The 15150-nt window shown below is 40.4% G+C and overlaps 1 protein-coding gene across 1 annotated transcript in view; it reads right to left on the reverse strand.

The window, feature by feature from the left end:
* LOC145359772 (dynein axonemal heavy chain 11-like) overlaps positions 1-15150 on the reverse strand; it is a 375870-nt gene that overhangs the window by 44159 nt on the left and 316561 nt on the right. Inside the window, exon 75 of the mRNA XM_080214554.1 lies at positions 14537-14728. Coding sequence (XP_080070680.1) covers positions 14537-14728 — 192 coding nt within the window. The remainder of the gene's footprint in view (positions 1-14536; positions 14729-15150) is intronic.

Below are 15150 nucleotides of genomic sequence, written 5' to 3' on the forward strand. Positions count from 1 at the left end.
GCCCAGTTCAAATATAATTTGGATAACATCCCATAATACTTCTGAAGTTCCTGCAAGCTGGTGCTTTGCTAAGGTGAATCAATATTCTGCTCGTGGGGCAAGAATAGGCCAGAGCTAGCCTATTAGGAAGTTCATGCTAGGAGCTTTATCAAATTGTTCGAATAATGCTGGGACATTGCGAGACCACCTCCTATGCTTTTATCTTACTTTTACATTGCTCCCAAATCATGTCCTTGTGAATGAGTGCTTAAGGCAGTTTGGCAGTGAGTAGGATGCAACAGTAAGTTGGAAGAAATTCAGTAGATGTTGACTTAGCAATTTTGGACCATTTCTAGCCCACTTTCCCTCAACCTTTTTTGATTGGTACTTAGGTTTTCATGCGCTTATGTGCTTATTGTTCTCATTCTTTTTGCCCTGAACATTGTTACTGAATGCAGAGGCAGGAAGGCTGCAGAAGGACTCAGACAGGTTAGGAGAATGGGCAAAGAAGTGGCAGATGGAATACAATGTGGGGAAGTGTGAAGTTATACACTTTGGTAGGAAAAATAGAGGTTTAGACTATTTTCTAAATGGAGAGAGAATAATTTCTAGACCATTAAGTGCTGCACGGGGTCCAATTCTCAAGGTAGTTTGCAAGTCGAGCAGATGACTGATATGTGTAAAGATTTGAATAGACATTAAACTGGATGGTTCATCAGAAACACCCCCACTGTATATAGTGCTGCTTGAAAGCAGGCATGTCAGCTCACTCATCAGTTGACGAAGCCTGATTTATCCATCGAGATTCCATCAGCAAGAGGCACAGGTACTGCCATGCCCTGGCAACAACAATGGGAACCATCTTCACATTGTCACAGTGGTTAGCACTGCTGCCTCACATTGCCAGGGACGCGGGTTCGATTCCAGACTCGGGTCTGTGGAGTTTATACATTCTCCCCAACTGCATGGGTTTCCTCTGAGAGTTCCAGTTTTCTCCTACACTCCAAAGATCTGTATGTTAAATTGCCCCTTAGCATCAAGGGACTTGCAGGGTAAACATGTGGGGTTACAGGGATAGGGCCTGGATGGGATTGTTGTCAGTACAGGCTTAATGGGCTGAGTGGCCTCTTTCTGCACTGTAAGGATTCTATTAATTGGGTCAAGGGAAACCAGCTATTGAGCTGTGAATCTATTGGAAAAACAACCTACTGCAACGTGGGGCTAGCACTGCCAATGATATGACAAATCAGCTGCAGCCTCAGGTCTGTTCCCACCATTTTGCAGACCTGTTGTGATGGGAATTTATGGGGATATTACTGTGCTATGGCACAGAGGGCAGTATTCCTTACAGTTCCCTCCTGAAGCACCAACTGCACTTTGGTACCATTCAAACAGGCACTCAGACGCTGAACTGCTCTGTCACTTGCTCAGAGATTAATGCCTGGATCATATGTTTTATTTTTCTTAATTAACAACCTAAATTACTGAGAGGCTTTGAAGCTGTAACCAGTGGCCTTATGGGGAAATTCTTCAAATTATTAATAGTTCAAGCAAACATTAGCATAGAGAAGTAAATTGTTCAGACCAATAAAAGTACAAAGTGACTTTAAAAAAGACCCAGAAATTGCTGGAAATGCAGCACAGATCTGAGATTTTTACATTCATCCAACATTTTCACTTCTTTCCAGAGCTTTTCAAGTCATTAAAGCTTCCTCTTTGTAATATCAACTTCTCTATGGTTTCTTTGGTATTCTCAATGCTGTATTTTACTTAAGAAAGCAATACTGAAAGGCAATTGATCATTCTTTTACAATGCATCATTTAAATCCTAACAATTAAAAGAAATTTATTGTGAAATCACTGGTCAGAGCTTCAATACCAGATAGCCATTCAACTAAAAGTATTAAACAGTACTCATTATATTTTAATGTTCAGATTTGGACTTATATTTGAATGCAACATAAGTGAAGTTCATTTTAGTAATCAACTCCATGTATGGCAGCACCATGGATTGCTAAAGAACATTGGATAAGGTATCGCACAAAAGGTTACTTAAGAGCTCATGGTGTTGGGAGTACTATATTGACATAGATAGAGGATTGATTAACTGATAGAACAGTTGGGAGAAGAGAGGCATTTTCAGAATGGTAACCCGTAACTAGAGATGGTCAACACTTTGGGTGAAGCTCCTTCTTACGACTTTAAAAATGGAAGACACAGAGATTAGTGCTGAGGTCACAATTATTTACAATATATTTTCATGACTTAAGACCACAAAATCCACTGTGCAAACGCCAGTGCACTGACAAATGTGCACATGTGCAATGGCCCGCTCAACATGCTGATTTCTGCCTCTTCGGTGGGAATAGGCCCTGCCCCCGGAAATTTAATGATATTCACGCTTGTGGCCTCTGCATTGCACAGAGTGTGGGAGATTCTTAGCCGAACTCCCACTGGGAAAAAAAGCATGAATTACTCGAGTTTTCACATGAATTCGACACTTAGAATTCTTTTGGGAGAATTCTGCCCATGCACTTTGGTAGATAGAATAAGTGAGTTGAATATTACATAAATGAAGAAAGAGGCAGAAAGCTGCAGAACAGAAGGATTTTGGGGTCCTCATGCATAAACCACAAAAAGTTGGCATGCAAGTTGAATAGGTAATAGGGAAGGCAAATGCAATTTTGGCCTTTGTTTCAAAGGAAATGGAGTATAAAAATAGGGGACTTTTGTTAAAACTATAAAAGGCACCTGTTAGACCACACCTGGAATACTGTGAACAGTTTTGGTCCCCTGATCTAAGGAAAGATATACTGGCATTGAAGGTGTTCAGAGAAGGTTAACTAGTTGATCCTGGGTATGAAGGGATTTTCTTATGAGGAAAGGTTGAGTAGTTGGGCCCACGCTCATTGAAGTTTAGAATGACAGAGAATCTTCTTGAGACATATAGGATTCTCAGGAGGCTTAACAGGGTAGATGCTGAGAAATGGTTTGCCTTGTGGGACAAGAAGCTATAATCTCAGAGTAAGCAGTTGCCCATTTAAGACAGCGATAAGGAGGAATTTATTTTCTCAGAGGATAGTAAACTAGTGGAATTCTTTACCACAGAGAGCTGTAGAGGCTGGGTCATTAAGTATGTTCAAATCTGAGCTGAACAGATTTTTAATCAGTAAGGGAATCAAGGGTTATGGGGATAAGGCAGGAGAGTGGAGTTGAGGATTATCAAATCAGATCAGTCATGGTCTCATTGAATGGAGGAGCAGACAAGATGGGCCGAATGTTCTGTCCTACATCTTACGGTTTGCTGCAGTTTTGATAAACAAAAAGCTGCAAATGCTAAAATGAAATAAGATGCTAAAATTGCTAGTCAACATTTTGGGTGAAGCTCCTTCTTAAGACTTTAAGAATGAAAGACAACAAAACCAATTTGTGGGAATATCTGAAGTAAAAGGGCCTTTTATATTGGTCTTTTTAAATTTAAATTCTGGGAGTCTGGTATCCATGAGTCATCTCCTGGCAATGATGCTACTAAATTAATTTTCTGTTGGCCGAGACAGTTCCAGGTCTGAGGAGAACAACAAATGAAGGTCAGGAGTATATGTATGTTATCTACAACTACAAAGAGACAGCTCATGAGTTTAATGCTTATTAAATGTATTTAATATTGCAAAGAGTAAAATAGTGTCAGGAAATGTACCAAGAACATGTATCTGCTGCATATTTTTAAAATATATGTTTTCATTAAATTTTGTTTCTGGGCTTCAAGACCATAAAATAGCAGTTAGATAAAAGAATGATTTACTTGTCTGGTATAGCACTCACAAAACAAAAGTCAATGGAGGCAATGGTCAAGGAAGATTGGTGACTGAAGGCATATATTCTGCTGCAGCATTTCTTGCATGCATCAAGATTAAATATGGCAAATTGTTTGAGGTTGTGAATGAATCATAGTGCAGATTTGAATAGCTGGTGTAATGTGTCTGTTCAATAGATGGCGAGTGGGTGGCAATCCTTATGTAGCTGTATCCAGGAGCCCTCAACGCAATTAAAAGCCACTTAGGGCAGTTTTCTGGCTACTGGAGGGCAGATGTTCCATCTCCAAGAGCTGCTGCCAATCAGAGATAAGGACACAGCAATACCATTAGGAGTGGTGGGCACCACCAATACTGCAGAGGGTCATAGGAGAGAGGTTACTGCTGGAGCCCGAGACCATTAAAAAATAGGGCAGGCAGGTCCCGGTGAGGTGGAGGAGTGTACAGAGTGGGTGTCTTTTTGCAGGAGTGCCCTTGAAGCTGGCGGGTCCCTCCAATGGACACAGGGTGCCTGAACAAGAGTGATTCACAACACGTACCACAGCTCAAGCAGGAGCACCAGCTTGCCCACATGACATGGCCCAACTCCACCTGCCCATTTCCTGCCCCATTATACAGGGACTCACTTCCCAGCCTGCTCCTCCCCTGGGGAGTGCATGAAATTCCACAGAAATACAGAATGGTTATAGCACAGAGGACACCATTTGGCACAATGTGTCCGTGCTAGCTTGCTGCAGGAGCAAGTCCCACTCCCTAGCCTTTTTCCTTCAGCCCTGCAAATCCTTTCTTTATAAATAATTATCCTATTCCCTTTTGAAAGTCACAATTGAATCTAATTCAGCTACACTCTCAGGCAGTGCATTCTGGTTCATGATCCTTCCACCAATGGAGATGTTTATCTTCATCTACTCTTTCCAGACCTCGTATAATTTTGCATTCTACCAATTTTACACTCAACCATCTCTTTTCTAAAAAGATTCATCACAGCTTCTGCAACCTATCCTTGTAATTGATGATTCTCATCCCTGGAACCATTCTGGTAAACCTTTTTACACCTTCACTAATACTTCTGCCTTCTTCCTAAAGTGCAGTGCCAAGAATAGGATGCAGTACTCCAGTCAAAGTCAAACCAGATTTGAGACAAGTTCACCATAACTTCTTTGCTGTTATAATTCATTTACAAAGCTCAGGATCTCTTATGCCTTATCAAGCACTTTCACAACCTGTCCTGCTATCTTCAATGAGTTATGCATACTTAACCCCAGGTGCCTCTATTCCAGAACCCCCTTTAGAATTGTATCATTTAGCTTATCACAAAAGCAAAACACTATGGATGTTTGAAATCTGAAATAAAAACACAAAATGCTGGATAGTCAGTAGATCTGGCAGCAGCTGCGGAGAAAAAATTGAGTTAACATTTCAGGACAGGAACTTTTTTTGGAACAAGTTAGTTTATATTGACTCTCCTCATTCTTCCTACAAAATGCATCATCTCACACTTCTGCGTTAAATTCAATTTGCCAACGTCCATTCATTCCACCAGCCTGTCTATATCATCTTGAAATCTATCAGAATTCACAATATTTCCAGGTTTTGTGTCATCAAAAATTGAGTCCTACATACCCAAGTCTATGTCATTAATATTGACCAAGTGGTACCCCAATACCAATCCCGAGGGAACCTCACCATATACTGTCTCACCTGTCTGATAAACAACTGTTCACCATTCTCTGTCAGCAGCGACACAATTTCCTGATATACATTCCTTGTATGTGCCTGTAGAATTTATATCACTTGATACCACTGAAGCAAGTACATGGTTATCTCTTACTTTCTTGCTCCCCCTTCAAACTCACTCTCAAAATCTCAGATGAATACAGCAGTACAGGTGTCCAACTTTCTGGTTTTGTCCCCCATTTAGGAACATTCATCTGCTTATGTTTGAAATGATTGATAATACCAAACCTGCTGTTCTGAGTCAGAGTTTATCCATCAATTAATTAACTCTCCTAAGGGGAGATCTTTATAAACCTGCAACACACAGCACTGATCCAGGATAAACAGCAAATAAAACATTTAAGTAAAAATGTGAATGAACTACCTGGGTTTCAAGGGGTAGATTAACAGGGTTCAGTGACCATAGATTAGATATCTCTATCCCAGATTTTCCAATATACATGTAGTTTACATCTGACCAGTGAAAAGTAGAGAGGACAGACGGGTATATGTTTCTCTTTTGATGTAATGTAAATGTAGAATGGCTCTCGGCAGATTTTAGATAAACTGAAAAGGAAATGGTTGCTGTAGCATTGCTTCAACTCATGCTGCCTCTGAGTGCGGGCCTTGACTTCTAGCATGGGATTGTCCTGTAGCACTGTGGATGGCACTGCTGTCACACAGTGCCAGGGACCCAGGTTCGATTCCCAGATTGGGTCACTGTCTGTGTGGAGTTTGCACATTCTCCCTGTGTCCACATGGGTTTCCTCTGTATGCTTCGGTTTCTTCCCACACTCCAAAGACGTGCTGGTTAGGTAAATTGGCCATGTTAAATTCTCCCTCATTGTACCTGAACAGTCGCCGGACTGTAGCGACGAGGGGATTTTCACAGTAATTTCATTGCAGTGTGAATGCAAGCCTACTTGTGACTAATAAATAAACTTGATTTTATCTCGTTTGTCTAGCTACTTCCAAATAATTTTCTTACTCAGCAGAATTTTTCCCAGACTTGGGAACAATTGCTATATAATGTGCGAAGCTCAACTCACACTAAACGCACCACAATTGAGGTAGGCTTCATCGAGTCCACCCATTTCAGAATCCAAATGCTTTGGACAATGATCTGTTCACCAAATTATGGTGGAATTTTCCTGTCCCGCCTGCCATGGGAATCATAGCGGGCAGGACAGGACCATGCTAAGGTCCGTTGACCTTGGGCAGGATTTTCCAGTCTTGAAGCAAGCGCAGCCAGAAAATCCCAGCCAAAATCTCTTATTAGTTGCTAGTAAACAAGAATCCTTTCAACAGCAGCTTCCAAACCCGTGACCTGTACCACCTGGAAGGACAAGGCAGCAGATACATAGCTTAACACCGACCGCAAGTTACCTTCCAAGTCACATACCATCTTGACTCCCTTCATTACAGCATTGTGGATGTTATTACATCACATGGATTGCAGCAGTTCAAGAAAGTAGCACACCATGAGCTTCCCAAGGGTAATTAGGGATGGGCAATAAGTGCTGGCTGAGCCAGCAATGCAGACGTCTGATGAACAAGCAAAAAAAATAAGTGTAATGAAAGAATAGTGTGTCAACTTAGTCAGTGACATCCAAAGTGTTAACCCTCTACCTTATCAGTGGGTCATTGATCTTGTTTCTTTTTTGGAAAGGTAGTGGTTAGTGAATACATGGACAACTACATACATACCAAGGATTTAGCAGGTTGAATCAATAATTTTCCACAGAAGCTCTGAGACAATACTGCCCCAATTTTAATTCTGGGTGATAACTGAATGTGTGGGCTGAATTGAGTGGAGATTGTCTACCTCCCCAGGGAGTGAGGCCATTTTAATTCACTCAGTCACTTCAATAGTTATGAGGCCCCAGCCTGTTGCTAGTGGCCAGTTACCATGGTTCTGAAAGCCCAGAAGTTAAAATGTTGGATAGAAATGCAGCGGCTTCAATCTGGGTTCAATTTGACATGCACCCCCCACCCCAACCATCTATTATTCACTCTACCATTCTATTACTACCCTGTTGGGCAGGCAAAGTTAAAATCAGGCTAGTCCCTTAATTATTAAGTGCAACCACACCGGTTACAATTCAGTTACTAGGAAATATGAAAAGAGAGATTGTTAGCATTCCAAACACACATACTGTTTCTTGTACATGTGTTTCACCTTGTACCCACCAATTCAATGTAACCCCTAATGTGAAAATGCAATCATATAATTATTTTCTGAAGATAATTATTTTGAATATATTTATTCTAGATCCTTGTCAAAATTATATGGTCTAATATAAGTTCAACTACAAATAAAACACTTATGTGTACATGAACTATAGCAAACCAACAATTTTATCCTTAAAAATTAATATTATTCCCAAAGACAGCTATTACTGTGGCATATGAGGCATTTTTCTAAATGAGAAAAATCTTAGACTGGTTCTAGTCCAATTGTATATTTACAGGAGCATACATTGGTTCAATAAGTCTGCTTTCATAACTATGTAGATTAATATGGCAATAATACATATTTCAGGATTGCTGTGGGTTTGGATAGATCAGAATTCAGGATTACTGAAGGGTTATGCCCAATGTCTAAAGGTGGTCATTGGTAAGATGGTTAATAATGCACACTACCATTTCTCTTGTATCGACTCGTCCTTCCCAATGAGGCTGTGTTTTGGAATTGAAGCGGACGTCTAGTTATGCAACTTTTAAGACAGGATGTTGAGTATCTGCTCCACCTGGAGCATGTCTCACATTTCTGTGGTGGGGCTTCACCATGCCATAGGTTGTAGTTTTTTTTAAATCATGTTGGTAGGAGGCTGTATTTGTAAACCTTTTGGGGCATGCTCACATGGAGGAAACACTGATAATGTAATGCTGGCCAATATCTTCCCATACTGCTGATCAGAATGGTTTGAGAGAAAAACTGTGTGATGAGATACTGGCCACAATATTCTCAACATTCACCAGCTATAAAGCTTGTTATAAATGTGCTAAGGTTTGTTTAGCAGAATGAGTTGATTTTTAAAATTTCACTCTTATGTGGTGATTATGAGGATTTTTTCTTTTTTTCTTCAATTCTAAGTGATCTGGTTTTGCTCCAAAGTTCTCTTTCATTCTTTCAAGCAGTCAATTTTCTTGATGGTGGGCAGGCTACATAGGGTGTAGAGATGTCTGTATGTGATGTTTGTGTTTGAGGCTAAACTATGGTAAGGGTTGTGGGGAGGTCTTATTGGAGTGAACAATACAATTGGGTGAAGTGTTTGATTGGGAAGAACTGGAACATACATTGTGAGGTAGGGTTCCTTTATTAGTTATTAGGGGGACAATATCTTGCTATTGTGGAGGAGTTAGCTGAGACTGGTGATAGCTTCTTTCTGGCTCTGAATCTGTTCATAGTAAATGCACTCAACAGCTCAGTTTTGTATCATTTAGAGCAGATAGTCAACAACTATTAATGTGATCTTCAACAATGATCAAGACTCCAGACTCATAACAATACAGCAGCTGTGGATGTTTCTAGACCTGTCCTTGGATAAGCATATCTCAAGTTCCTTTTTCTTTCTTGTTTTGCTAATGTTACTTTGAAAATTTATTAAACATTTCTAAACAATTCAACTCCAATTTATGTATGGTACTTTGCAACTCATTCACTGCACATTATTCAGACAGAAGTTAATATGAAATAACTATGTAAATTACATATCTGAAAAAGTGAATGTTTTATAAATTATAGACAAGTACATTTAGCATTGCATGGGTTAAACACTTCCATCATTTTTAAAGTTGGGTTTGGCTAATGAATATAATCTGCTTCTGGTTAATAGCATACAGTATTCATTAGCACTTGCCAGATTTTACTGACAAAAATGCACTATCAAGCCAGGAGGATGTGAAATTAATTATCTTCCAAATTACAATCTACTTTAGAATGCATTTTGTTTAACTACTTTGTTTTAATTAAATATTAGAATTATACAAATTGCTCAAATCAAATCAGCACAAAATATTTTACACTTTAGATGCTGTGGCTTGTTTACTTATTCACATTTCAGATTCAAATTACATGAACCATTACGGTCTCAGGCAGATTTAATTACTTTTAATCAACCTCGATTACAATCAAAGCATGACTCGCTAAGTGATATACATCTGTTAAAATGTATATGAAGTATCAGAACTGAGAAAGTCAAAGGAAGGAGGAAGCTTAAACTCATAATAATGACAAATATCGGAAAATATACAGTCATTTGTACATCTGACAAGTCCTAAATAGCTACCATCATCATAACTAATTGTTGATGTTCTTCATTCAGTGCAACAAACTGTCAGATGCGCTGTATCCAATTACTTTTCTTCAAATGCTTCATTGCCTGCCTAATGAATTTTGTGTATATTCACATGTAAACCATGTTTGGTTAACATAATGAAGGGCATTTTTTTCTTTACGATCTACATGACCTGAGGTTTCCCCAAAGGAATACAAAGGTGATTTTCAAAAAGTCAAGAATTCGAGTCCTTTGCAGTTATCTTACATGCAAACCACCGAAACGCCACCCTGGTAGCAAGCCTCAAATAAGCAGCATGGTTCCTGCCCAGTTGGATGTTAAGCCACCTAATCAAGGCCCAATCATAATAATCATGCTTTAGCACATTAACAAACAGGAAATTAGCCTCTTGACCTCTGTAAAATATTAGACAGACTGCCATCCAGATGTCATCAGTAAATTGCAGCTTAACAGGAACAGAAAACACAGAAGATGTATCTGACTGATTTCAACATGGCCTTTATCATCAGCGAGAGACTGTTGAGGTGGTGACAGCTTACGGTAAAGTGGCAAACCACCAATCTTAATCTAAATTACATTATAACTGCGGCTATACTTGAAAAATAACTAAAACACTGAGACTGTCTCAGCTTGTGAAAGGCACAATGTAAATGCAAGTTTTATTTTTTTAAAAAAGGCAAGAACTTGACTTTGGAGGAAATAACATGGAAGTTGAATATTATCATTGCCAATTGTAGGACTGAGATTCAAATGGATTTGGTTACATTAAGAAACAGGCAAAAATAAAAGGTTTCTAATTGACAACCCAGGATAATGAGAGGAGATTACAACAATTTGAAATCTACCGACTGCACTCTCCAGAATTCTCCACAGGAATTCTCAGGCAGGGAGGTCAGCAATGAATTCAATGAAAGAGATGATTAGGTAAGGTATAAGATGATCTGCTGGTTTGTAAAACCCCTGTTTTACACTGTCATCGTGGACTATTTTCAACTCCCTGATGTAGAAACTTCTATGGGTTTAAACAAAATAAAAACATCAAACCACCTGTATAATATCATTAATTTTACTCAATGAACATTCTTGCCAACGAAAGATAAAACTCAAACTCAGTAGGGGTGTAAACTGGGAAACATTAAATTGGCTACCTGCCTGTCATGCACCCTGTCTGATTTTCCTTTGCAAATGAAAATTGAATTCGATTTATAATCGGCTGTCAATCCACTACACCTGTTCAGCGCACCTGCTGAAATCTAATTTCACACTCTGTTGTTTAGTCAATTTAATAAAGTTTTTGTTTGAAGGCCTCAGCCTCTTTCAAACCCTGGGCAGAAATTTATAATTTTGTCCAGAGCTGTAACTTTGTTAGAAGGCAACTCTTGCAGTCTTAAAATGCACTGTGTGTACAATTTTACAAACAGCATCCTTAACATTTAGTTGTTTAGCCGATAGATTGGTCTTGATGTTAACACCCACTGCTCTTCAGTGTTGCCAAGTACAAGTCTGATGGTGTGGAATTAGAAGCCTAATATAAAGTTAACAATTGCAGTGCAGATTACCCAATGTCTTTCCCAGGCCCTCAAGCTCCCCTCTGCCAATTGTAGTTCTCTCTCTCTCCTCCTACCATGACCACATACTTGCATCTACAAGCCCCTGATGAGTGTGGCCAACACTCTCCATCCCCACAAGCCCCGATCTCTGACCTTTCACCTTCCTGACTATCAGGGACCACTCCTAAGATACTTTACTGCAACCTCCTGCCATTGGCCCATCCCATCGAGCAGATAACTAGCCTATCAACTTGATTGGCAACCAGGCGGAAAATGGAGTTATGATGTGATATGATATTACATTTAACAGTCCACGTGAATTTATGTCAATTCCGGGGTAATTGTACTCAGCTAATGATCATAAACTAGGGAGTCACCTATGTTCATATGTACAAGAGCTGGCTATAAGCACGGCCAGTAGTTGGAGGCGTACAATACGTCTCCTTAAATAAAAGCTTGCAAACATAAAATGACTAGACTCCAGTTCCAGGTTTTACCGGATGACATCTGAGTTGTAACATCGCAGCACAGAATGGTTTCTAAAGATTAAGGTTGGAAATAATAACAGTATTTTCTCTGGATATAAAAATAAAATCCTAGTGGTCAATGTGGAAAATGGCAGAAAGCAAGCATAATTGATGGGACATGATTGCCCTCTGAATGTTCTTAGAGCCGGAGCCACGCAACCAATGAAAGAATGAGATTTATATACGGACACAGGTTAGAACACTGATAAAGAGAAAACAAGGTTAGGCCTTGTGACTTGAAGTTAATCAGAGGTAAAGGTGGGGGCGGGGGGGTGCGATTCTCCCATCCTGCCGTGCCAATTTTTTAGTGGGCTGGGAGAATCCCACAGCGGGCAATGCGCGAGATTTGCGCATGGGCTCCCGCCGAGATAGCGTCTTTCAGTGCCAGATTTCCAGTGGTCCACGCTGGAAACTGGCAGGAAGGCAGAGTATATATTTAAGTCATAATTTTAATGTAATTTAAATACTATTAGCAGGCCCGTGACTGAAGTCTCTGGGCCCGCCAGCATTGCTCCCACCCACTACTCCCTCTCCACCCAATCACTGGCAAGTTTTAGAGTAGCTCCCCACTTTCAGGGAACTAGTGGCCCGACTGCACTCAAGTGAAGGGGGGGACAATCAGGGTCGGGCAGCAGAAAGGTGTTGCGCCATGGGCAGTGCTAGCCTGTGCCCCTGACACTGCCCATGGTGCAAAGAGGCAATGTCCTGGGGGCACTTTGGCACTGTTCATTGGACATTAGGCAGTGCCAGGTAGGTGGGGCCTGCTGAGGGCAGGGCTCCACTGCCACTCTGCATAGGCATCGGTGGAGGGAGGACAGTGATCAGATTTAGGGATCAGCCAAGTTGGGGTGAAGGGTGGGGGCGTGGGCACTGTAGGGAAGCGGGATGCAGGCTCACAGGGCGGCCTTGAGGCTGGCCTGGGAATGGTTGAGGGGCCAGCAGTTGGGCTATGGGGGGCAGAGAGCGTCATTGTGGGGGTCACGGGGCTGGCCAGCAATTGAGCTGATCAGCAGTCAGAAGGCTGGCAGTATGGGGCCTTTGCACATGTGCTAATCTCAGCACTAACAGATAGGCGCATGTGTAGAAGCCCACTGCACACTGATTTCAGCCTCTCCAGCAGGGATAGGCCCCACCCCCTGAAATTTAATGATATTCACGCTGGTGTGGCCTCTGCAGTGCACAGAGTGTAGGAGATTCTTCTCTGAACTCCCACTGAAAAAACCATGTTGAATTACTCCAGTTTTCATGTGAATTTGACACTTAGGATTTTTTGGCAGAATTCCGGCCAAGGTATTTACTGAGATGGATGCCAGCCAGTGGGATAGAGATGAAAGTTTGAGCCTTCTAACAGAATTCCTGGATGAAATCTACAAGAAAGATAACTTACTAAATGCCTATGAAGCTGGTCATAATCTGATAGGTACCAGAAAACGGAAGGAAGGTCTTTCCATAAAAAAAAGACATCATGGACTGCAGCAAACTGCACAAAAGATTGACAGAATTCAGTGTTTAAGTTACTAGACCATGCTGAGGTGTTGTATACAGATACAGAACTGGTTCTAATTGGTGTACAGTTCTCAGAGGAAATTCTGATATTTGCAGCTTTAAAGAAAAATCTTAGCAAAACAGTTATCCCTTCTGTCAGTCTTCATGGAAAAATGAGGCATTCTGTTGTGACACAAAGATTAAAAGGCTTTTTCTTGGCTCTTCAGAGCACATGTTCATTGGAGTGCAGGTGAATTGGTACGAAAGCCACATTTCTGCAGGGTGATAATGTTTAGAGAAGTGTTTCTGAAACCATGCAAAGAGGCAGCAGATGAAGGAGGAAAACTGTGAAAACTAAACAGATGTGTCTGGCCTGAATGATGCTTTCGGTATTTCTCATAAGAACTGCTTTGCTGAAGATGTTCAACTGAAAGCAAATCCCACAATGCTTGATTGGCATCATGAAGGAAATATTTCAGACATCTTCACAGAGCATTTTGATTATTTATTTTGGGCTAGTATTGCATAATTTGAGAAACACGTTATTAGCAAGATTAGGGGAGAATTTAAAATCGGGTGTCGGGCTTGCATGGCTTGTAAGCAAAGTAGGTATGAGATTAACTTTAAATCCACAATCCTATTGAAGAAATGTTACTCCCATTCTAGTTAATCGTAACAGGTCATCACAGAAAAGTGATATTGGATCTAAATAAAGGGAGCAATTGTGAAGTCTAATTGGTCAGTTGAGCCACAAATGCTCTCAGATTAGACCTAATGGTTAGTTTTGATGTGATAAATACTTTGATGAAACATCCCAAGATTGTTTGCTGAATATACTGGAAGGAAAGGGTTCATTGTGCATCCTGAACCAATGACTGTTTTCCGGAGCTATTCAATTTTGTGCCTACAGGATTTGTGAATGCAGACCAGAATGTTTACATTCTGCACTTGAACAGTATCTCATTTCATGGGGTGAAAATCAGCACCAATACATTTTTCCACCGTGGTGTGTAGCTAACAGATGTCAGTCTGTACTTTTGGTGACCTTTCTTGCCCATTGTGCTGTTTTGTGGTCTTCAAGTTAACTTCTTTTATCATTAATTTTTACCCTCTACCAGATAAAAGTCTATTGTGTTGAAATAAATAATCAAAATATTGCCTCTTACTTTAGCATTTGCCTCCAGGTAATTATAAAGGACGTTGACGGATATAGTGAGATCTCCAGCATTGAAGGGATAGCTTCGATTCCAACCTTGAGAGCCAAATTTACGCCTTTCTGCGACACATGCATGGAAGTAACAGAGGCAGAAGAGAATGGTTCTGAATTCTTGTTCCCGAGAACATATCTCCAGGATATTCTGTAAGGTTCAACCGAAACAAATGGGTCAGTTGCAATGTTTTTAAATTATAAAGCTTATTGTAATGATTCCATTCATGATAATCAATATTTTACACTTCAATTGGGGACTCAGAGCTAGGCATGCTCATAAACCCAAAATAATTCCTAACCGGGTCAAGCCAGGTAAGTCTGCCCCAGTTTATGCACTTTGGAAATATAACTTTCAGCGATGGTTTGGATAATATTGAATCAGCTGCCCATTCTACACCTCATTCTATTTGACAGAAAAATCAGAGTATATAATGGGTGACCGATCAGAATCATCCATTTTGTACTAGTGAACCTATTCAAGTTTCAGTCTGTTTATTTGTGGCAGCAATCATTACTGTTACTGTGACAGCAATCATTCATAAAGATATACAATTTGCAATCACAAGTTTG

The sequence above is a fragment of the Carcharhinus amblyrhynchos genome, chromosome 2 (assembly GCF_965287045.1).
Source record: "Carcharhinus amblyrhynchos chromosome 2, sCarAmb.v2.hapA, whole genome shotgun sequence".
Taxonomy (NCBI): domain Eukaryota; kingdom Metazoa; phylum Chordata; class Chondrichthyes; order Carcharhiniformes; family Carcharhinidae; genus Carcharhinus; species Carcharhinus amblyrhynchos.